At 41.0% G+C, this 23,123-nt stretch overlaps 1 protein-coding gene across 2 annotated transcripts in view; it reads left to right on the top strand.

The window, feature by feature from the left end:
* Positions 1-836: 836 nt before the first annotated feature.
* LOC112252482 (genetic suppressor element 1) overlaps positions 837-23,123 on the top strand; it is a 66,361-nt gene continuing 44,074 nt past the window's right edge. Inside the window, exon 1 of one of the 2 annotated variants that reach the window (XM_024423731.2) lies at positions 837-1,001. Coding sequence is in view for 1 of the 2 variants with exons in the window: in XM_024423730.2 (XP_024279498.1) it covers positions 22,947-23,043 (97 nt within the window). In the remaining variant the exon portion in view is untranslated. Of the gene's footprint in view, positions 1,002-22,806; positions 23,044-23,123 lie in introns of those variants that run through there. The other variant, XM_024423730.2, reaches the window with a different exon arrangement.

The raw sequence follows: 23,123 nt of genomic DNA on the forward strand, positions 1-23,123 counted from the left end.
CCAATGTGTCAAGTAATTAACAAAAAAACAGAGCAAACTAGAATGCTATTTGGCCCTACACCGAGAGTACACAGCGGCAGAATACCTGACCACTGTGACTGACCCAAAATTAAGGAAAGCTTTGACTATGTACAGACTCAGTGAGCATAGCCTTGCTATTGAGAAAGGCCGCCGTAGGCAGACATGGCTCTCAAGAGAAGACAGGCTATGTGCTCACTGCCCACAAAATGAGGTGGAAACTGAGCTGCACTTCCTAACCTCCTGCCCAATGTATGACCATATTAGAGAGACACATTTCCCTCAGATTACACAGATCCACAAAGAATTCGAAAACAAATCCAATTTTGATAAACTCCCATATCTACTGGGTGAAATTCCAGTGTGCCATCACAGCAGCAAGATTTGTGACCTGTTGCCACGAGAAAAGGGCAACCAGTGAAGAACACACACCATTGTAAATACAACCCATATTTATTTTCTCTTGTTTCCTTTACCATTTGTACATTGTTAAAACACTGTATATGTATGTATATATATATATATATATATATACACATTGTTAAAACACTGTATATGTATGTATATATATATATATATATATATATATATACATACATTGTTAAAACACTGTATATGTGTATATGTGTATATATATATATAATGACATTTGTAATGTCTTTGTTTTGAAACTTCTGTATGTGTAATGTTTACTGTTCATTTTTATTGTTTATTTCACTTTATATATTATCTACCTCACTTGCTTTGGCAATGTTAACACGTGTTTCCCATGCCAATAAAGCCCTTGAATTGAATTGAGAGACAGAAACAGAGAGAGAGAGAGAGAAACCTCGCGCGAACGCGCGCGAGAAAGAGAGAGAGTGTGGTAGAGTACACCTCGCTATTTCATCTGAGTCTATGCCAAGGAACAGCGGTAGCTGATGGTTCGTCTTTTATACTGGGATTAACGCAAAACCGAGGATTTAACCGTCTCTGTTTACGCGGTAAGTAGCCTAAACTAGTGTAAGTAGTATGTGGGCGTTTAGTGCTCGTGTACCTCGTTAATTTATGTGGTTAGCCTACGTGTGAAATGTGTGTTATCGCTCCAGAAGTTGATTGAATCAGAGAGGGAAAGATACGCACTGCTGATGCCGCGGCCGTCTTCGTCTCTGCGCTCTCCATGTAGGCTACCGCTGTGGTACAGTATGTCTGTAGTGAGGATGGAGCTCTCTCTCTCGTTCTTGTGGTATGTGTTATGATTAATCTAATACCCATTTGTTTTTGTTTTTAATTATAGAATTGAAGCGTAGCCCAGTCAATAACAGCTTGTGTCAATGTTTGCTGTGGAAGTTCAGTAGCTGGCAAACTAGTCCTTAGTCAAACAGAGGGCCAAGCAAGTCCTCTTGTTTAGCTGTGTGGTTGGAAAGTCATTACTCCATGAAGAGTAGCTACTCATGAGGGTGTATGTTACATAAGTTCCTCTGTAGGTAGAAGGGACCTTTAACAGCACCATCATGTTTATCTACTTTAATGGCGCCAGCCTCATTGCTCTGCATTCAAATGGATCAGATACGCTTTGTGTGTAGGCTATACTCCCAGCAGGTAGAGTAGGCCAAACACACACACTTTCCCACAGACGGGTAGATAGTGTTGTAGCAGGTGTGGCGCAGCAGAGGAGATAAGCCATTTCACACACACACAATGTGCAGCTGACCTATGGTAGAGCAGCTGTTCAGCAGGGGTAGAGTAGCCTACACTAAACCAACAAGTCTCCTCTCGTATAGGATTTAGGAAAAAAGTGTTTTAGCAAACAAACATTCTTATCCAGAGGAACTTACAGGAGCAATTCGGGTTAAGTGCCTTGCACAAGAGCACATCAACAGATTTTTCACCTAGGTGGCTGCAAGGCTACCTGCCGTGCACTGGTGTCTGCCTGGACTGCACAGGTGCATTCAAGATCTCACTGCAGAATTAGACGTTCAACCACGTTCTCCAAACGTCAAATTTCGAAGTTGCTCCCAACGTCAAATTTCAAAGAGTTTTTGTTGCTCTTGCTACTCTATCGTTCCATTTCTCCAAATGTAAAATGTCAAAATTAAGGGTTAAGTTTACGCACTCATTCCAAATGGTTAAGGTTCAAATAAAAAAGTGTCCACGACTGGGATCGAAGACAATCTAAAGATCCAGTCATAGGATTACTTACTTACAGTTGAAGTCAGAAGTTTACATACACTTTGGTTGGAGTCATTAAAACTTGTTTTTCAACCACTCCACAAATTTATTGTTAAAAAAACTATAGTTTTGGCAAGTCTGTTAGGACATCTACTTTGTGCATGACACAGGTAATTTTTACCAACAATTGTTTACAGACAGATTATTTCACTGTATCACAATTCCAGTGGGTCAGACGTTTACATACACTAAGTTGACTGTCTTCAAACAGCTTGGAAAATTCCAGAAAATTGTCATGGCTTTAGAAGCTTCTGATAGGCTAATTGACATCATTTGAGTCAATTGGAGGTGTACCTGTGGATGTATTTCAAGGCCTACCTTCAAACTCAGTGCCTCTTTGCTTGACATCATGGGAAAATCAAAAGAAATCAGCAAAGACCTCAGAAAAAAATTGCAGACCTCCACAAGTCTGGTCCATCCTTGGGAGCAATTTCCAAATGCCTGAAGGTACCACATTCATCTGTACAAACAATAGTACGCAAGTATAAACACCATGGTGTAACGGTTTTCTACCTGGGAAGAGAGGCGGACCAAAACGCAGCGTGGTTAGGGTTAAACATCTTTAATCAAGACGAATACCGGGAAAACAATACAAATATACAAAACATTAAATGTGAAAACCGAAACAGTCCTGTGTGGTGAAACAGACACGGAAACAACCACCCACAAAACCCCACACAAAACAGGCTACCTAAATATGGTTCCCAATCAGAGACAAATGACTAACACCTGCCTCTGATTGAGAACCATATCAGGCCCAAACACAGAAACAGACAAACTAGACATCCAACATAGAATGCCCACTCAGATCACACCCTGACCAAACAAAACATAGAAACATACAAAGCAAACTATGGTCAGGGTGTGACACATCAGACCACGCAGCCGTCATACCGCTCAGGAAGGAGAGGCGTTCTGTCTCTTAGAGATGAACGTACTTTGGTGCGAAAAGTGCAAATCAATCCCAGAACAACAGCAAAGGACCCTGTGAAGATGCTGGAGAAAACTGGTACAAAGTATCTATATCCACAGTAAAACGAGTCCTAAATCGACATAACCTGAAAGGCCACTCGGCAAGGAAGAAGCCACTGCTCCAAAACCGCCATAAAGACTACGGTTTGCAACTGCACATGGGGACAAAGATCATACTTTTTGGAGAAATGTCCTCTGGTCTGATGAAACAAAAATAGAACAGTTTGAACATAATGACCATTGTTATGTTTGGAGGAAAAGGGGGGAGGCTTGCAAGCCGAAGGACACCATCCCAACCGTGAAGCACGGGGTGGCAGCATCAGGTTGTGGGGGTGCTTTGCTGCAGGAGGGACTGGTGCACTTCACAAAATAGATGGCATCATGAGGCAGGACAATTGCGTGGATATATTGAAGCAACATCTCAAGACATCAGTCAGGAAGTTAAAGTTTGGTCGCAAATGGGTCTTCCAAATGGACAATGACCCCAGGCATACTTCCAAAGTTGTGGCAAAATGGCTTTCAGGACAACAAAGTCAAGGTATTGGAGTGGCCATCACAAAGCCCTGACCTCAATCCTATAGAAAATGTGTGGGCAGAACTGAAAATGCATGTGTGAGCAAGGAGGCCTACAAACCTGACTCAGTTACACCAGCTCTGTCAGGAGGAATGGGCCAAAATTCACCCAACTTATTGTGGGAAGCTTGTGGAAGGCTAACCAAAATGTTTGACCCAAGTTAAATAATTTAAGGGCAATGCTACCAAATACTAATTGAGTGCATGTAAACTTCTGATCCACTGGGAATGTGATGAAAGAAATAAAAGCTGAAATAAACAATTCTCTCTACTAACTACTCTACTATCTCTACATTTCACATTCTTAAAATAAAGTGGTGATCCTAACTGACCTAAGACAGGGAATTTTTATAAGGATTAAATGTCAGGAATTGTGAAACTGAGTTTAAATGTATTTAGCTAAGGTGTATGTAAACTTCCGACTTCAACTGTACCTACTTGATTGTAATTGCACTCACTGTTGCCCCTAGTGTCTGGTTTTGAATGCAGTTCCCAATGTCCTCAGGACATAGATAGACATCCAATTTCAAAGTCAATCTTTAACAGACCTGGCTGGGTGCTTTACCGTTCACTTCCCTTTACAAAACTGTATGGGCCTATTCTATTTGAATTCTTAACTCTGCATTTTGATTCAGTATGATAATGATTTACAAACAACTTACAAACGGTAAACAAATGAACCAATAATTGTTTATAAGCAGATTATAATCATACAATCTAATACATTGTTCCGGGTATTTATGCTAAAAACATCCTGAAGTTACTAATTTATATGACTTAATGTTTGAATGCACCAACTTACTTTCCCCCTTGGAACTCTCTGTATTAAACACCTGTTTGTGAGGAGCGGTTTGTGTATTGTGGTGTTTGTAAATGTGTGTGTGTGTGCGTGCGTGGAGAGACAAGATGAGTATGATTCTGCTGTAGACCGCTGAGATACAGACCGTCTGTTCCTCACAGACAGTCAGTCCAAGGCCCTAAGGCTGGGTAACCAGGTGTCAACCCACTGGATTTAGACCACAGCCTCCTGAGCAAACACAACACACATAGAGAAAGAAGGAGCGAGGAAGAGAGAGGCACACAGTGTCTAAACTCTGGTGCCCAAACACCCAGTGTGACCTAGACCTGCTATCTGAAGACCAACTAGGGTCACCCAGCCACATAATAATTCACAAAGGCCCAGACGACCTGAGAGCACAGCAGGAAAGGGTGGCCACAGCACTCAAGGCCGTGATTGAAAAAGCTTCTTCCACTTTCTCCAACTCAGAAGTGGTTATCTCCACCCTGTTACAGTGAAAATACTTTCACCCTGCTACCATACAGCAGGGTAAAAGCAAGAATTTCCTGTGACTGTGCTTCAAAAAAAAATGTTTACCTGGCCCACCACTCTAACCTGGACTTCAACAGTCTTTATGACCAGGTCCACCTATACAAAGCAACAGTCCCTACTTTTGCAAGAACCCTTAAAGACATCTTCCTCTGCTGCAGCACCAGCACCTCACACAAGAGCAACAGAGCAATGGACATCCCACCCAGACCTGCGAGGGTTCCCCATGAACCTGCACCTAGAGGACCCATGTTGAGAGGACCCATGCCGAGAGGACCTAAATCAAGACCACAGCACCACCAGGCACCAAATTTTACTATCTCATCCTGGAATATACAAGGTCTGAGAGTTAATCTGCCTTTGGCCTAAAGAGCAGTAACCCAGACTTCACAAAATAAATCAGAAATACAGACGTTGTCATCCTGCAAGAAGCATAGTATACAGTGGGGCAAAAAAGTATTTAGTCAGCCACCAATTGTGCAAGTTCTCCTACTTAAAAAGATGAGAGGTCTGTAATTTTCATCATAGGTACAATTCAACTATGACAGAAAAAATGAGGGAAAAAAATCCAGAAAATCACATTGTAGGATTTTATATTAATTTATTTGCAAATTATGGTGGAAAATAAGTATTTGGTCAATAACAAAAGTTTATCTCAATACTTTGTTATATACCCTTTGTTGGCAATGACAGAGGTCAAACGTTTTTTGTAAATCTTCACAAGGTTTTCACACACTGTTGCTGGTATTTTGGCCCATTCCTCCATGCAGATCTCCTCTAGAGCAGTGATGTTTTGGGGCTGCTGCTGGGCAACATGGACTTTCAACTCCCTCCAAAGATTTTCTATGGGGTTGAGATCTGGAGACTGGCTAGGCCACTCCAGGACCTTGAAATACTTTTTACGAAGCCACTCCTTCGTTGCCCGGGCGGTGTGTTTGGGATCATTGTCATGCTGAAAGACTTTGCTGATGGCAGGAGGTTTTCACTCAAAATCTCACGATACATGGCCCCATTCATTCTTTCCTTTTACACGGATCAGAGGTCCTGGTCCCTTTGCAGAAAAACAGCCCCAAAGCATGATGTTTCCACCCCCATGCTTCACTGTAGGTATGGTGTTCTTTGGATGCAACTCAGCATTCTTTGTCCTCCAAACACGATGTGTTGAGTTTTTACCAAAAAGTTATATTTTGGTTTCATCTGACCATATGACATTCTCCCAATCTTCTTCTGGATCATCCAAATGCTCTCTAGCAAACTTCAGACGGGCCTGGACATGTACTGGCTTAAGCAGGGGGACACGTCTGGCACTGCAGGATTTGAGTCCCTGGCGGCGTAGTGTGTTACTGATGGTAGGCTTTGTTACTTTGGTCCCAGCTCTCTGCAGGTCATTCACTAGGCCCCCCCGTGTGGTTCTGGGATTTTTGCTCACCATTCTTGTGATCATTTTGATCCCACGGGGTGAGATCTTGCATGGAGCCCCAGATCGAGGGAGATTATCAGTGGTCTTGTATGTCTTCCATTTCCTAATAATTGCTCCCACAGTTGATTTTTTCAAACCAAGCTGCTTACCTATTGCAGATTCAGTCTTCCCAGCCTGGTGTAGGTCTACAATTTTGTTTCTGGTGTCCTTTGACAGCTCTTTGGTCTTGGCCATAGTGGAGTTTGGAGTGTGACTGTTTGAGGTTGTGGACAGGTGTCTTTTATACTGATAACAAGTTCAAACAGGTGCCATTAATACAGGTAACGAGTGGAGGACAGAGGAGCCTCTTAAAGAAGAAGTTACAGGTCTGTGAGAGCCAGAAATCTTGCTTGTTTGTAGGTGACCAAATACTTATTTTCCACCATAATTTGCAAATAAATTCATTAAAAATCCTACAATGTGATTTTCTGGATTTGTTTTCTCATTTTGTCTGTCATAGTTGAAGTGTACATATGATGAAAATTACAGGCCTCTCTCATCTTCTTAAGTGTGAGAACTTGCACAATTGGTGGCTGACTAAATACTTTTTTTGCCCCACTGTAGATGCGATGGACAGTATATTTGACTTATCAGCTAACATATCAAATTAAAACAATTCTAGCAGAAAACCTAAGAAAACTAACAACAACAACAACAACAAATGGTTTGATGAAGAATGCAAAAACCTAAAAGAAATTGTGAAACCTATCCAACCAAAAACACAGAGACCCAGAAAACCTGAACCTTCACTATGGGGAAACACTAAAACAGTCCAGAAATACACTAAGAAAAAAAAAAAGGAATGTCAGAAAACAGCTCATTGTGATTGAAGAATCCATAGAATCAAATCACTTCTGGGAAATTGGAACAAACTAAACAAACAACAACATGAAGCGCTATCTATCCAAAATTGAGATGTATGGATAAACCACTTCGCCAGCATTTTCTGCCATATAACAAAGAACCAAGAGCAAACACATATACATGATCATTTGCAAATCAGCTATTAAAGACTACCAGAACTCTCCAATTACATTGGATGAGCCAAAATACAAACCCTCCAACCCAAAAAGGACTGCGGTGTTGATGGTATACTAAGCAAAATTATAAAATACAAAGATCACAAATTCAAATGGGCTATTCTTAAACTCTTCAACATTGTCCTCAGCTCTTGAATCTGCATCAATAGTAACCTAGGAGAAATCCTCTGCAGTATCATCAACAGCAGACCCCACCCCACGTATATACATCCTGCACACCCTAATTGACAACAAAAAAAACTACCAAAACAAAAGCAAAGTCTTTTCATGGTTTGTTGATTTCAAAAAAGCTTTTGACTCAATTTGGCATGAGCGTCTGCTATACAAATTGATGGAAAGCAGTGTTGCGGGAGATCATCAGATATTATACAATCCTTGTACACATATCTTTCCTCAGAGCCATGGCGTGAGACAGGGATGCAGCTTGAGCCCCATTGGTGAGGGCACTGGAGCAGTCTGCAGCACCCGACCTCACCATACTAGACTCTGAAGTCAAATGTTTATTGTTTGCAGATGATCTGGTGCTTCTGTCCCCAACCAAGGAGGGCCTACAGACCTTCTGCACAGATTCGGTCAGACCTTGGCCCTGACAGTAAATCTCATTAAGACATAATGTTCCAAAAAAAGGTCCAGTTGCCAGGACAACAAATACAAATACTATCTAGATACCATTGCCCTAGAGCACACAAATAATTATACCTACCTCTGCTGAGGGGAGGATGGATCATAAAAATGTCTGGAGCAAATGGAATGGCATCAAACACATGGGAACAATGTATTTGATGTATTTGATACATTCCACTCAATCGGCTCCAGCCATTACCACGTGCCCGTCCTCCCCACTTAAGTTGCCACCAACCTCCTGTGCTACCTCGGCCTAAACATCAACACCAGAGGTAACTTCCACAAAACTCTGAACGATTTAAGAGACATGGCAAAAAATACATTCCATGCCATCAAAAGGAACATGAAACTCGACATCCCAATTAGGATCTGGCTAAAAATACTTAAATCACTTATAGAACCCATTGCTCTCTATGGTTGTGAGGTCTGGGGTCCACTCACCAACCAAGCATTCACAAAATGGGACAAACACCCAATTGAGCCTCATGCAAAAATATCCTTCATGTTCATTGCAAAACTCCAAACAATGCATGCAGAGCAGAATTAAGAACATACCTACTAAATATCCAAATCCTGAAAAGATCTGTTAAATTCTACAACCACCTAAAAGGAAGCGATGTCCACACATTCCACCACAAAGCCCTTACCTACAGCGATATTAACCTAGAGAAGAGTCCCCTCGGCCAGCTGGTTCTGGATCTCTGTTCACATACAGAGCCCCAGGACAGCAACACAATTAGACCCAAACAAATTATGAGAAAACAAAAAGATAATTACTTGACACACTGGAGAGAATCAACCAAAAAACAGAGCAAACTGGAATGTTATCTGGCCCTAAACAAAGAAAATCCTTTACTATGTACAGACCCAATGAGCATAGCCTTGTTATTGAGAGAGGTTGCCATAGGCAGACTTGGCTCTTGAGAGAGGAAAGGCTATGTGCACACTACTCACAAAATGACGTGGACTGAGATGCACTTCCATACCTCCTGTCAAAGGTATGACCATATTAGAGACACATATTTCCCACAGATACAACAAACCCATAAAGAATTTGAAAACAAATCAAACATTGATAAACTCACATAACTGTTAGGAAAAATACTGCAATGTGCAATCACAGTAGCAAGATTCGTGGCCCGTTGCCATGAAAACAGGGCAACAGTGGAGCACAAACAACATTATGAATACCACCAATTTTGATCTGTTTACTTATCTTCCCCTACTATTCGTTACTACAACTAGTTATACATTGCTAAAAACACTGTCCATAGCTGATAATAAAACATTTGAAACATCTATTATTTTAAAACCTTTATGAGTGCAATGTTTACTTTAATGTGTTGATGTTGTTTTTTTGTTGATGTTGTTTGCTTTGGCAATGTACACGTTTCCCATGCCAATAAAGCTCATTTGAATTGAACTGAATTGAGAAATAAAGAGAGAGAGAGACAGAGAGAGACAGAGACAGAGAGAATATAACACTGTTTCATGAGAGCTCTCCTAATCCTAGAGACCATGATAAGCAGCTCGTATCACAGAAACAGTGATTACAGTGTGATTATGCTGACAAACTGCCCATAGAACGGTTCTGTTATTGTTCTCCAATGGGAGACTACAGGAACAGAACCAGTATAGGCTCAGTCCCAATTCTACAACCCCCCTCCCCCTCTCTTTCCCTTTATTGCTCTTTCTTTTCCTGGTTTCCTAGCTTTCTTTCATTACTTGATCCTAGGTGAAAGGACTGGATAGGTGTACAGAAGTAAAGCTTCAACCTATCTGCACTCTTAGAGAAAATGGTTCCGAAAGGGTTCTTCGGCTGTCCCCATAGGATAACCCTTTTTAGTTCCAGGTAGAACCCTCTGTGGAAAGGGTTCTAAATGTAACCCAAAAGGGTTCTACCTGGAACCAAAATGGTTCTACCTGTAATCAAAAAATATTTTTTCAAAGGGTTCTCCTATGGGGACAGCCAAAGAACCCTTTTAGGTTCTATATAGCACCTTGTTTTCTAAGTGCGTAGTCCTTCCAGATCAGTGTTCAAAACAGAAGAGAAGATTGTGAGGGAAAGAGCCCATGACCAAACAAAAATCACGTGAAAAAAGCACGTGAACAATTTCAAGTGAAAAACGTGGTTTTTGGACACGTGTGAAGTTTCACATACATTTTTCACGTTTTTCCCTCGTGAAGATTTTTTTTTTTTTCACGTTTATTTGTACACATTATTATTTTCATTACTTCCAGCTACATCTGGTTTCCGATCCAGAGACCAACCCTGCTTAGCTTCAAAAGTGAACCAGCAGTGGGATGCAGGATGCTATGAACTTGCAACTGGAAAAAAGGCAGCAAGGCCAGGGTAACATAAGCAAAGATATGGAAAATTGCAGCGAAGAGGGAATCATTTATTTAATTGCGTTATCATATATATATATATTTTAACTTAATGTGAGAATGTGCTCACTTCCCGCAAACTTTAGATCATGCGTATGCACATCTGTTAGTGGTTGAAATATTGTACTGCAAGCTGGCAAGTAAGTATTTTGTACAAATGGGGGCTATGATGAAAAGCTTATTCATAAAAAACTAAACCAGGAAAACATATTAACAAGAATTCAACCATTTGCCATTAGTGCGAAGAGTGAAAATCTGTTTTATTTTTAGCATCTAAAATAAATTGACAAAGTAATCTTATGACTAGACATAAGAATCTATTTCCGATTTATATTCATAGCCATTGCCGAATATACAATATTAGTCACCTTTTCTGGCCGTGATGGGTTTATATTCCCGAAAGAGCAATACAACAAAATACCATGTAGCCTAGAAGCCTAGTAAATAGATAGGCTATATGTAGTCCAAGTTTTGCAATATCATAGGCAGCGCAGTTTATATACCGGTATACAGTCAAATTTAACAGCTGATCTTACATTGAAGTAGGCCTATGTATCAAGTTTCTAGTTTTTATTGTCACGTGCACAATTACTGCAAGATATTCAAACATTCTGCCAACACAGTAAATAGACTGGTAGTGTATGTATTTGACAGTATGGGTAGGCTACAGTATTGCTGTGCGATAGGAGGGTGACATTATTGCCTATTTAATCTCAGAGCCTATACTAAGGCAGGACATACAAACCCAATAATCTACTCATCAACTGAATATTGAACAACAATGTCTTTTGCATGCCGTGGCCTAATTCGAATAGTTCCAAATTATACAGCAAATAAGGGCGTTGTTGTCACCATAAAAGGTGAATTATCCAAGATGGCGTAGCAGTCAGGCGTCTTTGTCTTCGTCTTGTCGTATCCCATGTATATATCTTTATATGTATATATTTTATATATTTTTACAAATGTTTTTCTTAGCCCCAACTTCAACATACTCTCCTGCAACCCACCTCACCCAATGTGGTATGGATCTGCTATTTTCTTTACTTTAGAACCGGAACCCCCAACAGAAGCATACAAGTTAGATTACTTGCTCATTATTACTGCATTGTCGGAACTAGAAGCACAAGCATTTCGCTACACTCGCATTAACATCTGCTAACCATGTGTATGTGACAAATAAAATTTGATTTGATTTGATTTGAAGCTAGCCAGCTAACTAGCTACTAGCTCGTAGTCAGCTAGCCACTGATAGCGGTCATCAGCTTACCTTTAGCCCGGACAACTCCTGCCAGTCTGCACTTCGCGATTCATCCCAGAGCTGTTCGGACTTCTTTTTCTCCGTATCTCCGGATTCCTACCGCAAGCTTTGAACCTCTTCACCTGGATCATCGCAGCTAGCTAGCTGCTATCAGATTGGCTTCTCCTGACTAACGTCTCTGTCCTGAAGTAAGCACCAATTAGCCTGCAGCTAGCCTATGCTATGCCCATCTCCCGGCTAGCTGAAGAGGTCCATCAGCAGTCCTTGGGCTACAATACCTATTTTGCCAATTGGCCTGGACCCTTTTAATTGCCGATACAGAGCCCCGCCGATCAATCATGACTGGACTACCGATGTAATCTGCCCGAGGGGGGTTTTCAACAGGCTCCTCCGTCGCGACGTCCCTTGAATGCCCATCTGCTAGCCTGCTAGCCGTGGCCCGCTAGCTTTCTAGCGCATACCGGACTGTTAGCTGAAGAGGTCCAACAACCAATTTCTTGGGCTACTATACCTACTTTGCCAATTGACCTGGAAGCTTTTACTGCACGGACCCCTGCTGATCCATCACGACTTGGTCTGCCGATGTAACCGCACGAGGGTGCTACAACAGACTTCTTCCATCACGATGTCCCTCTAAGGCCCTTCTACTAGTCTGCTACCCCCGGCCCGCTAGCTGTCTGAATCGCCGTGTCTCCAGCCTGCCCAGCTACTCAGTAAACCCTATGATCACTCGGCTACACATGCCTCTCCCTAATGTCAATATTCCTTGTCCATTGCTGTTTTGATTAGTGACTATTGTCTTATTTCACTATAGAGCCTCCAGCCCTGCTCTATATGACTCAGCTAACCCTTTTGTCCCATCTGCCACACATGCGGTGACTTCTCCTGGCTTAATTGATGTCTTTAGAGACAATACCTCTCTCATCGTCACTCAATGCCTAGGTTTACTTCCACTGTATTCACATCCTACCATACCTTTGTCTGTAATTTATGCATTGAATCTATTCTACCGCGCCCAGAAACCTGCTCCTTTTACTCTGTTCCGAATGTTCTAGACGACCAGTTCTTATAGCTTTTAGCCGTACCCTTATCCTACTCCTCCACTGCTCCTCTGGCGATGTAGAGGTTAATCCAGGGCCTGCAGTGCCTAGCTCCACTCCCATTCCCCTCTCATTTGTTGACTTCTGTAACCGTAAAAGCTTTGGTTTCATGCATGTTAACATTAGAAGCCTCCTCCCTAAGTTTGTTTTATTCGGTGCTTTAGCAGACTCTGCCAACCCGGATAACCTCCACGATAAGAGACAATACTGTGCAGCTGTATTCATAGACCTGGCCAAGGCTTTCGACTCTGTCAATCACCACATTCTTATTGGGAGACTCAACAGCCTTGGTTTCTCAAATTACTGCCTCACCTGATTCACTAACTACTTCTCAGACAGAGTTCAGTGTGTCAAATCGGAGGGCCTGTTGTCCGGACCTCTGGCAGTCTCTATGGGGGTGCCACAGGATTCTCAGGCAGACTCTTTTCTCTATATACATCTATATACATCAATGATGGAATTCTTGCTGCTGGTGATTCTTTGATCCACCTCTATGCAGACGATACCATTCTGTATACTTCTGGCCCTTCTTTGGACACTGTGTTAACAAACCTCCAGATGAGCTTCAATGCCATACAACTCTCCTTCCGTGGCCTCCAACTGCTCTTAAATGCAAGTAAAACTAAATCCATGCTCTTCAACTGATCGCTACCAGCACCTGCCTGCCCGTCCAGCATCACTACTCTGAACGGTTCTGACTTAGAATATGTGGACATCTACAAATACATTGTTTGTCTGGTTAGACTGTAAACTCTCCTTCCAGACTCACATTAAGCATCTCCAATCCAAAATTAAATCTAGAATTGACTTCCCGTTTTGCAACAAAGCATCTTTCACTCATGCTGCCAAACATACCCTCGTAAAACTGACTATCCTACCGATCTTTGACTTTGGCGATGTAATTTACAAAATAGCCTCCAACACTCTACTCAGCAAATTGGATGCAGCCTATCACAGTGCCATCCGTTTTGTCACCAAAGCCCCATATACTACTCACCACTGCGACTTGTATGCTCCCATTGGCTGGCCCTTGCTTCATATTCGTCACCAAACTCACTGGCTCCAGGTCATCTAGAAGGCTTTTCTAGGTAAAGCCCCGCCTTATCTCAGCTCACTGGTCACCATAGCAGCACCCACCCGTAACATGTGCTCCAGCAGTTATATCTCACTGGTCACCCCCAAAGCCAATTCCTCCTTTGGCTGCCTTTCCTTCCAGTTCTCTGCTGCCAATGACTGGAACAAATTGCAAAAATCACTGAAGCTGGAGACTCATGTCTCCCTCACTAACTTTAAGCATCAGCTGTCAGAGCAGCTCACAGATCACTACACCTGTACATAGCCCATCTTGTAAATAACCCATCCAACTACCTCATCCCCATACTGTTATTGTTTTTCTTCTCCTTTGCACCCCAGTATCTCTACTTGCACATTCATCTTCTGCACATCTATCACTGTGGTGTTTAATTGCTAAATTGTATTTTTTTGCCACTATGGCCTATTTATTGCCTTACCTCCCTTATCTTACTCCTTTATATAAATTTTTTCTATTGTGTTATTGACTGTATATTTGTTTATTCCATGTGTAACTCTGTGTTGTTGTTTGTGTCGCACTGCTTTGCTTTATCTTGGCCAGGTCATGGTTGTAAATGAGAACTTGTTCTCAACTAGCCTACCTGGTTAAATAAAGGTGAAATAAAAAATGGAGGAGTTTTCAAGGTGGAGTCTAAATTCTGGTTCACACACACAGTTTTATGATAGGTCTGATTTATAACGGGAAACATGTATGGCGTGTGCCAAGTTTATAAATCTCAATATTTTTGTAAGTTCGAAGACTTTTAAGAAATGGTGCACACAGAAATTTTGTGTGAAATTTACACATAATTTTCCTGAGGCCCCAGGGAATTATCAACGTTTTCAGTCACAATTTGCTTTAACCTCATAATAACTTCCATGAAATTGATCAAATGAAGGCTGCTTTAACTTTAATATGGTACAGTAGCTAGTGTAAGAGCTCCTGTCTAGCTAAGGTTCAGCTAAATGTCAGCATTCATGTGACAATGTGAGGATGCAGAAATGACTTTGTTTAGCTAGCTAGCTAACATAACCTAGCTGTGTAGCCTATATTATAATATGAATGACACTGTATGATAACATTACTGTACTTTTATATTTGTATGGGAGGGGTAAACGTTAATTATTGATATGCTAACATTACTTGATCATGAAGCATGTTGTTCGTTAACTAGCTACCTAGCAGGAGTTAGCTGTGTAATGTCAGCTAATTGAATGTTTAAGTACAAGAAAATAAACCCTTGAATTGTCTGCACATGTTTGTGGATTGTTGCATTATTCAAGAGTGTAATGTGGTTTGTTTGCATTATTCAGTATTGGAATATGTTTTAGAAGAAAATTTGCTTGAATTGTTGAATAGTTTGTGCATAATGGAAATCTCTCTCTCTCTCTCTCTCTCTCTCTCTCTCTCTCTCTCTCTCTCTCTGTGCATCATTTCCATTCCCCATGTTTTTTTGTAAACGTATACAGTACCAGTCAAAGGTTTGGACACACCTACTCATTCCAAGGTTGTTTTTTTTCTTCTATTTTCTACATTGTGGAATAATAGTGAATACATAACTATCAAATAACACATATGGAATCATGTAGTAACCAAAAAAAACAGTGTTTCTGATTCTTCAAAGTAGCCACCCTTTGCCTTGATGACAGCTTTGCACACTCTTGGCATTCTCTCAATCAACTTCATGAGTTAGTCACCTGGAATGCATTTCAATTAACAGGTGTGCCTTGTTAAAAGTTAATTTGTGGAATTGATTTAGTTCTTAATGTGTTTCAGCTAATCATGTCACGCCCTGGTCTTAGTATTTTGTGTTTATATATTTATTTGGTCAGGCCAGGGTGTGACATGGGGTTATTTTGTGTTGTGTTGTGGTATTGGGGGTTTTAGTAGGTATCGGGATTGTGGCTGAGTAGGGGTGTCTAGCATAGTCTATGGCTGCCTGAGGTTCTCAATCAGTCAGGTGATTCTCGTTGTCTCTGATTGGGAACCATATTTAGGTAGCCTGGGTTTCACTGTGTGTTTGTGGGTGATTGTTCCTGTCTTAGTGTTTTGTATTTCACCAGATAGGCTGTTTCGGTTTTCATTGTTTCATTTCATTTCATTTCGTTAGTTTTGTAGTTTCTGTATGTATAGGTTTTCCTTCATTAAAATATATCATGAATCATCATCATCACGCTGCATTTTGGTCCGACTCTCTTTCGACGGAGGAAAGCCGTTACAAATCAGTTGTGTTGTGACAAGGTAGGGGTGATATACAGAAGATTGCCCTATTTGACCAAGTCCATATTATGGCAAGAACAGCTCAAATAAGCAAAGAGAAACGATAGTCCATAATTTCTTTAAGACATGAAGGTCAATCAGGAAAATATCAAAGTTTCTTCAAGTGCAGTCGCAAAAACCATCAAGCACTATGATGAAACTGGCTCTCATGAGGACCGCCACAGGAAAGGAAGACCCAGAGTTACCTCTGCTGCAGAGGATAAGTTCATTAGAGTTACCAGCAGCCCAAATAAATGCTTCACAGAGTTCAAGTAACAGACACATCTCAACATCAACTGTTCAGAGGAGACTGTTTGAATTAGGCCTTCATGGTTGAATTTCTGCAAAGAAACCACTATTAAAGGACACCAATAAGCAGAAGAGACTTGGTTGGGCCAAGAAAAACGATCAATGGACATTAGACCGGTGGAATCTGTCCTTTGTGAGATGCAGAGTAGGTGAGCGGATGATCTCTGCCTGTGTAGTTCCCACCATGAAGCATGGAGGAAGAGGTGTGATGGAGTGGGGGTGCTTTGCTGGTGACTCTTGTCTGTGATTTATTTAGATTTCAAGGCACACTTAACCAGCATGGCTACGACAGCATTCTGCAGCGATAAGTCACACCATCTGGTTTGCGCTTATTGGGACTATCATTTGTTTTTCAACAGGACAATGAACAACACACATTTCACCAAGGGATATTTCACCAAAAAAGGAGAGTGATGGAGTGCTGCATCAGATGACTTGGCCTCCACAATCGCCCGACCGCAACCCAATTGAGATGGTTTGGGATGAGTTGGACCGCAGAGTGAAGGAAAAGTGGCCAACAATTCCTCAGCATTAGTTGTAACTGCTTCAAGACTGTTGGAAAAAGCATTCCAGGTGAAGCTGGTTGAGAGAATGCCAAGAGTGTGCAAAGCTGTCATCAAGGCAAAGGGTGGCTACTTTGAAGAATCTCAACTATAAAATATATTTTGAATTGTTTAACACTTTGGTTACTACAAAATTCCATGTGTTTTATTTCAATATGTGGATGTCTTCACAATTATTCTACAATGTAGAAAATAGTAAACAATAAAGAAAAACCTTGGCTAGGTGCGTCCAAACTTTTGACTCGTACTGTATATAAATTATATTTTAGAAATATGTATATTTTTCCTTTATTATTTTCCCTTAACCCCCCTAAATGGAGTACACTGATGGACAACAACACTTAGGCTCCTACTTCCAGCCTATACACACACATTTTACGGACACAGTATATTTTACAATATTTATATTTTGTTTGTTTTCAGTCCCATCCTTCAACTACCCTCAACCCCTCCCATCTATCTCTGAACACCATCCAGTTTTGATTTCTATTTTGCAATATATTTTTCAACTGTGCTGCGATGTTTCACAAAAGTTCTGAACCTTTATATTCTTATAGATTCTACTGATTATACATTTTTTGCCAAGAGTATTATTAGATTATTGATCGATTGACTATGATTTTTTAAATCACCCAGCAGTGGTATTTGCAGAGTTAGCTCCAGGTCAATGTTCAATTCTTTAGCCATTCCTAAACCTGTGACCAAAAACAAGCTACATATGACAATACCAAAACAAACAAAGCAATATCTGCAGAGCTGGGATGGTTGTATTCCCCATATATATAGCATTCTATTGGTTGCAAGAATTTTGTGTCATAATTTCAATTGAAAAACTCTTTTTGTGTATTAGTTCATAAACCATGTCCAAGGAATCGGTACATCGAAAATCTCTTCCCAACTAATTTCCTATCTATATGGCACACCTGTCAATTTTTTTGGTCCTTAAATGAAACTGATATACTTTTTTATTTATCATAGTTTTCTTTAGCCAATTTAGGTCTTTAAGGGCCAACAGACAAGGTCTATACTTTCTCCCCCTTTACTTGCCTCTTCCATTTTTGTGGCAATTAGTTGGTTGTAATTTAGAGTAGAGCAGCAATTTTCCATATACTTTTGTTAGCTGCATGTGTGACAACTCCACCAGTCCTATTTATGGTATTATCTCCAAAAAGTATACTTACATTTTTTTATTATATTGTTTTTTAAAATCAATTTGTATATTTGAGTTTAACAATTTTTGTTGTAATATTACCATTACTGTCTTATTTATAACTAAGCTCTATTTCATTTTTAAAATGTTTTTTTTTGCTATGTTTTGTTTGTACCTTTAAAATTGTTTTATGTCTGTGCAGTATATATACAGTTGAAGTAGGAAGTTTACATACACTTAGGTTGGAGTCATTAAAACTCGTTTTTCAACCACTCCACAAATGTATTGTTAACAAACTATAGTTTTGGCAAGTCGGTTAGGACATCTACTTTGTGCATGACACAAGTAATCTTTCCAACAATTGTTTACAGACCAATTATTTTCACTTATATCACAAAACGGTATCACAATTCCAGTGGATCAGAGGTTTACATACACTAAGTTGACTGTGCCTTTAAACAGCTTGGAAAATTCCCCAAAATGATATCATGGCTTTAGAAGCTTCTGATAGGCTAATTGACATTATTTGAGTCAATTGGAGGTGTACCTGTATTTCAAGGCCTACCTTCAACCTCAGTGCCTCTTTGCTTGACATCATGGGAAAATCAAAAGAAATCAGCTAAGACCTCCAAAAACAATTGTAGACCTCCACAAGTCTGGTTCATTCTTGGGAGCAATTTCCAAATGCCTGAAGGTACCACGTTCATCTGTACAAACAATAGTCAAAAAGTATAAACACCATGGGACCACTCAGCCATCATACCGCTCAGGAAGGAGACGCGTTCTGTCTCCTAGAGATTAACATACTTTGGTGCGAAAAGTGCAAATCAATCCCAGAACAACAGCAAAGGACCTTGTGAAGATGCTGGGGAAAACAGGAACAAAGTATCTACATCCACAGTAAAACGAGTCCTATATTGACATAACCTGAAAAGCCCCTCAGCAAGGAAGAAGCCACTGCTCCAAAACCTCCATAAAAAAGCCAGACTACGATTTGCAACTGCACATGGGGACAAAGATCATACTTTTTGGAGAAATGTCCTCTGGTCTGATGAAACAAAAATTGAACTGTTTGAACATAATGACCATCGTTATGTTTGAAGGAAAAAGGGGGAGGCTTGCAAGCCGAAAAACACCATCCCAACCGTGAAGCACGGGGGTGGCAGCATCATGTTGTGGGGGTGCTTTGCTGCAGGAGGGACTGGTGCACTTCACAAAGTAGATGGCATCATGAGGCAGGAAAATTATGTGGATATATTGAAGCAACATCTCAAGACAACAGTCAGGAAGTTAAAGCTGGGTTGCAAATGGGTCTTCCAAATGGACAATGACCCCAAGCATACTTCCAAAGTTGTGGCTTAAGGACAACAAAGTCAAGGTATTGGAGTGGCCATCACAAAGCCCTGACCTCAAACCTATAGAACATTTGTGGGCAGAACTGAAAATGCGTGTGTGAACAAGGAGGCCTACAAACCTGACTCAGTTTCACCAGCTCTGTCAGGAGGAATGGGCCAAAATTCACCCAACTTATTGTGGGAGGTTTGTGGAAGGCTACCCGAAGTGTTTGACTGAAGTTAAACAACTTAAAGGCAATGCTACCAAATACTAATTGAGTGTATGTAAACTTCTGACTCACTGGGAATGTGATGAAAGAAATACAAGCTGAAATAAATCATTCTCTCTACTATTATTCAGACATTTCACATTCTTAAAATAAAGTGGTGATCCTAACTGACAGGGACTTTTTACTAGGATTGAATGTCAGGAATTGTGAAAATTTGAGTTTAAATGTGTTTGGCTAAGGTGTATGTAAACTTCTGACTTCAACTGTATATATATATATGTGTGTGTGTTTTCAATGTTGCACTGTATGTACTGTATTGTTTGCACTATAAAATAGTTATCTAGTAATGAGGTACACTACAGTAATTACTACTACCTTACATTTCCCTAGCTTCTCAGGGCTGAAGATGCTAGCTGGCAGTCTTGTCCCTGGAGTAGAGGTCGACCGATTATGGTTTTTCAACGCTGATACCGATTATTGGAGGACCAAAAAAGCCGATATTTATTTGTAATAATGACAATTACAACAATACTGAATGAACACTTATTTTAACTTAATATAATACATCAAAATCTATTTAGCCTCAAGTAAATAATGAAATATGTTCAATTTGGTTTAAATAATGCAAAAACAAAGTGTTGGAGAAGAAAGTAAAAGTGCAATTTGTGCTATGTAAGTAAGCTAACATTTCAGTTCCTTGCTCAGAACATGAGAACATATGAAAGCTGGTGCTTCCTTTTAACATGAGTCATCTATTCCCAGGTAAGAAGTTTTAGGTTGTAGTTATAATAATTATAGGACTATTTCTCTCTATACCATTTGTATTTCATTAACCTTTGACTATTGGATGTTCTTATAGGCACTTTAGTATTGCCAGTGTCTCTCCTCCCTGGGCTTGAACCAGCAACACAACGACAACAGCCACCATTGAAGCAGCGTTACCCATGCAGAGCTAGGGGAACAACTACTAGAAGGCTCAGAGCGAGTGACATTTGAAACCCGATTAGCGAGCGCAAACTACCTAGCCATTTCACTTCGGTTACACCAGCCTCATCATCTTGATAGGCTTGAAGTCATAAACAGCGCAATGCTTGACGCACAACGAAGAGCTGCTGGCAAAACATACGAAAGTGCTGTTTGAATTAATGTTTACGCGCCTGCTTCTGCCTACCACCGCCCAGTCAGATACTTAGATACTTGTTTGCTCAGTCAGATTATATGCAACGCAGGACACGCTAGATAATATCTAGTAATATCATCAACCATGTAGTTAACTAGTGATTATGATAGATTTTTTTTTTGTAAGATAAATTTAATGCTAGTGAGCATCTTACCTTGGGCTTACTGCATTCGCGTAACAGGCAGTCTCCTTGTGGAGTGCAATGAGAGAAAGGCAGGTCGTTATTGCATTGGACTAGTTAACTGTAAGGTTGCAAGATTGTATCCCCCGAGCTGACAAGGTGAAAATCAGTGGTTCTGCCCCTGAACAAGGCAGTTAACCCACCGTTCCTAGGCCGTCATTGAAAATAAGAATGTGTTCTTAACTGACTTGCATAGTTAAATAAAGGTATAAAAAATAAAATATATTTTTTAATTGGCAAAACGACGCCTAAAAATACAGATTTCCGATTGTTATGAAAACTTGAAATCGGCCCTAATTAATCGGCCATTCCGATTAATCGATCGACCTCTACCCTGGAGATTAGATGTTTAGGGCCATAGGATGTGTGACACATGATGCACAAATACTGAGTCAGCAGATAGTGTGTGTGTGACTGTGTGTGTATGTGTGTTCTTAGATGCCAGTAACTGACGTCATAATGTTGTGTGATTGAGGCTGTTAATTTGAGAGATTACAATTCCTCATGCACACACACATTGCACTCAGAATTTATATTGCAGCCATGATTACGAGGATTGTAAACATTTGGCTCTGACCCTACTTTCCGTGTCAGTAGAACATAAAATCCTCTGCCAGCTACTGTATAAAACTGAAATGGGGGTAGGAGTGAGCGGTGTTTACAGTGTGTGTGTTCCATTCTCTTCCGTGGCGTAATGACAGGGCAGGAAATAACATACACATACTCTTGGGGTAAATGAGCTTGGGCAGTGTAAATGCTTGTTTACCAATCCTAATGTCACACACACACACACACACACACACAGACACACACACAGGATGACGTTTATAGAGCCTTGTCCTTGCGGCAGAACTGAGCGATTTCCACCAGATAGGACTGCTGCAATGTCAAAATTGGCTATATTGTGCAAATTCAGGAAAGCAAAATTGAGCTTTTGGTGTTAATTTAAGGTTAAGTTTAGGCATTAGAGTTAGCAGTGTGGTTATGTTTAAAAGATTGTATGACTTTGTGCCTGTGCCTGTGCCAGCGACTTACCACTCTGGAGAGCTGCCTCCAGAACATTATTCATGACGAAAACGCTAACCTGCCACACACACACACACACAAAGGATAGAGCAGGTCCCCTGCCACGCTGTGTGTGTGTGTATGTGTGTGTGTGTGTGTGTGTGTGTAAGAGAGACAGGGGGCTGAGTTATTTTTTGTTTATATGTGTGTGTAAGCGCTTGGCTGTCATGTTGTCCACTCTAAACACTCCTCCATCCCTCGTCAGCCCCTGTCCCCCTGGCCAAGCATAGACTCAGGGGTCAGGGGAGAAATGTCACTGTCAGGGCCCCTGCAGCAGACAGGGCTGATGTGTGGAGACAGAGTGATGGATGAAGTCTACCCCTGCTCCTCCCTCCCTCCATCCTCCTGCTCCTCCTCATTCTTAAGAGTGGGGGAGGAGAGAGGGAGAAGAGAAGAGGTGGCTGGAGGTGTGAGGGGGAGGGGGTAGACAGGAAGGGGGAGTAGGATGTAGGGGAGAAATAAGGGTATGGGGATAGAAAGGGAGAGAGGGTGAAAGAGAAGGGAGGGGGACAGTGAGGGAATCACGTGATCGTGTAGCAGCTGCATGACTGAGAGGGCTGTTCCTGGAGGAGCGAGAACAAGACCGAGAGAACGAGAGAGAACGAGAGATAGTGAGAGCAAGACAGAGAGGGAATGAGAGATAGACGGAGCGTGAAGAAGAAAGAGGGAGAGTGTGAAAGGGAAAGAGAGCGTGAGAGAAAAGATAATGCCAGCAGGAAGAACAGGGCCGGTGAGTGTTGTTTGTTATGTCCTAGTGTATGTGTGCCTGGTATGGTGAGCATGTGTATCAGTGTGTATGTATTTTTGTGA

This window comes from Oncorhynchus tshawytscha, linkage group LG06 (assembly GCF_018296145.1).
Source record: "Oncorhynchus tshawytscha isolate Ot180627B linkage group LG06, Otsh_v2.0, whole genome shotgun sequence".
Lineage (NCBI taxonomy): Eukaryota > Metazoa > Chordata > Actinopteri > Salmoniformes > Salmonidae > Oncorhynchus > Oncorhynchus tshawytscha.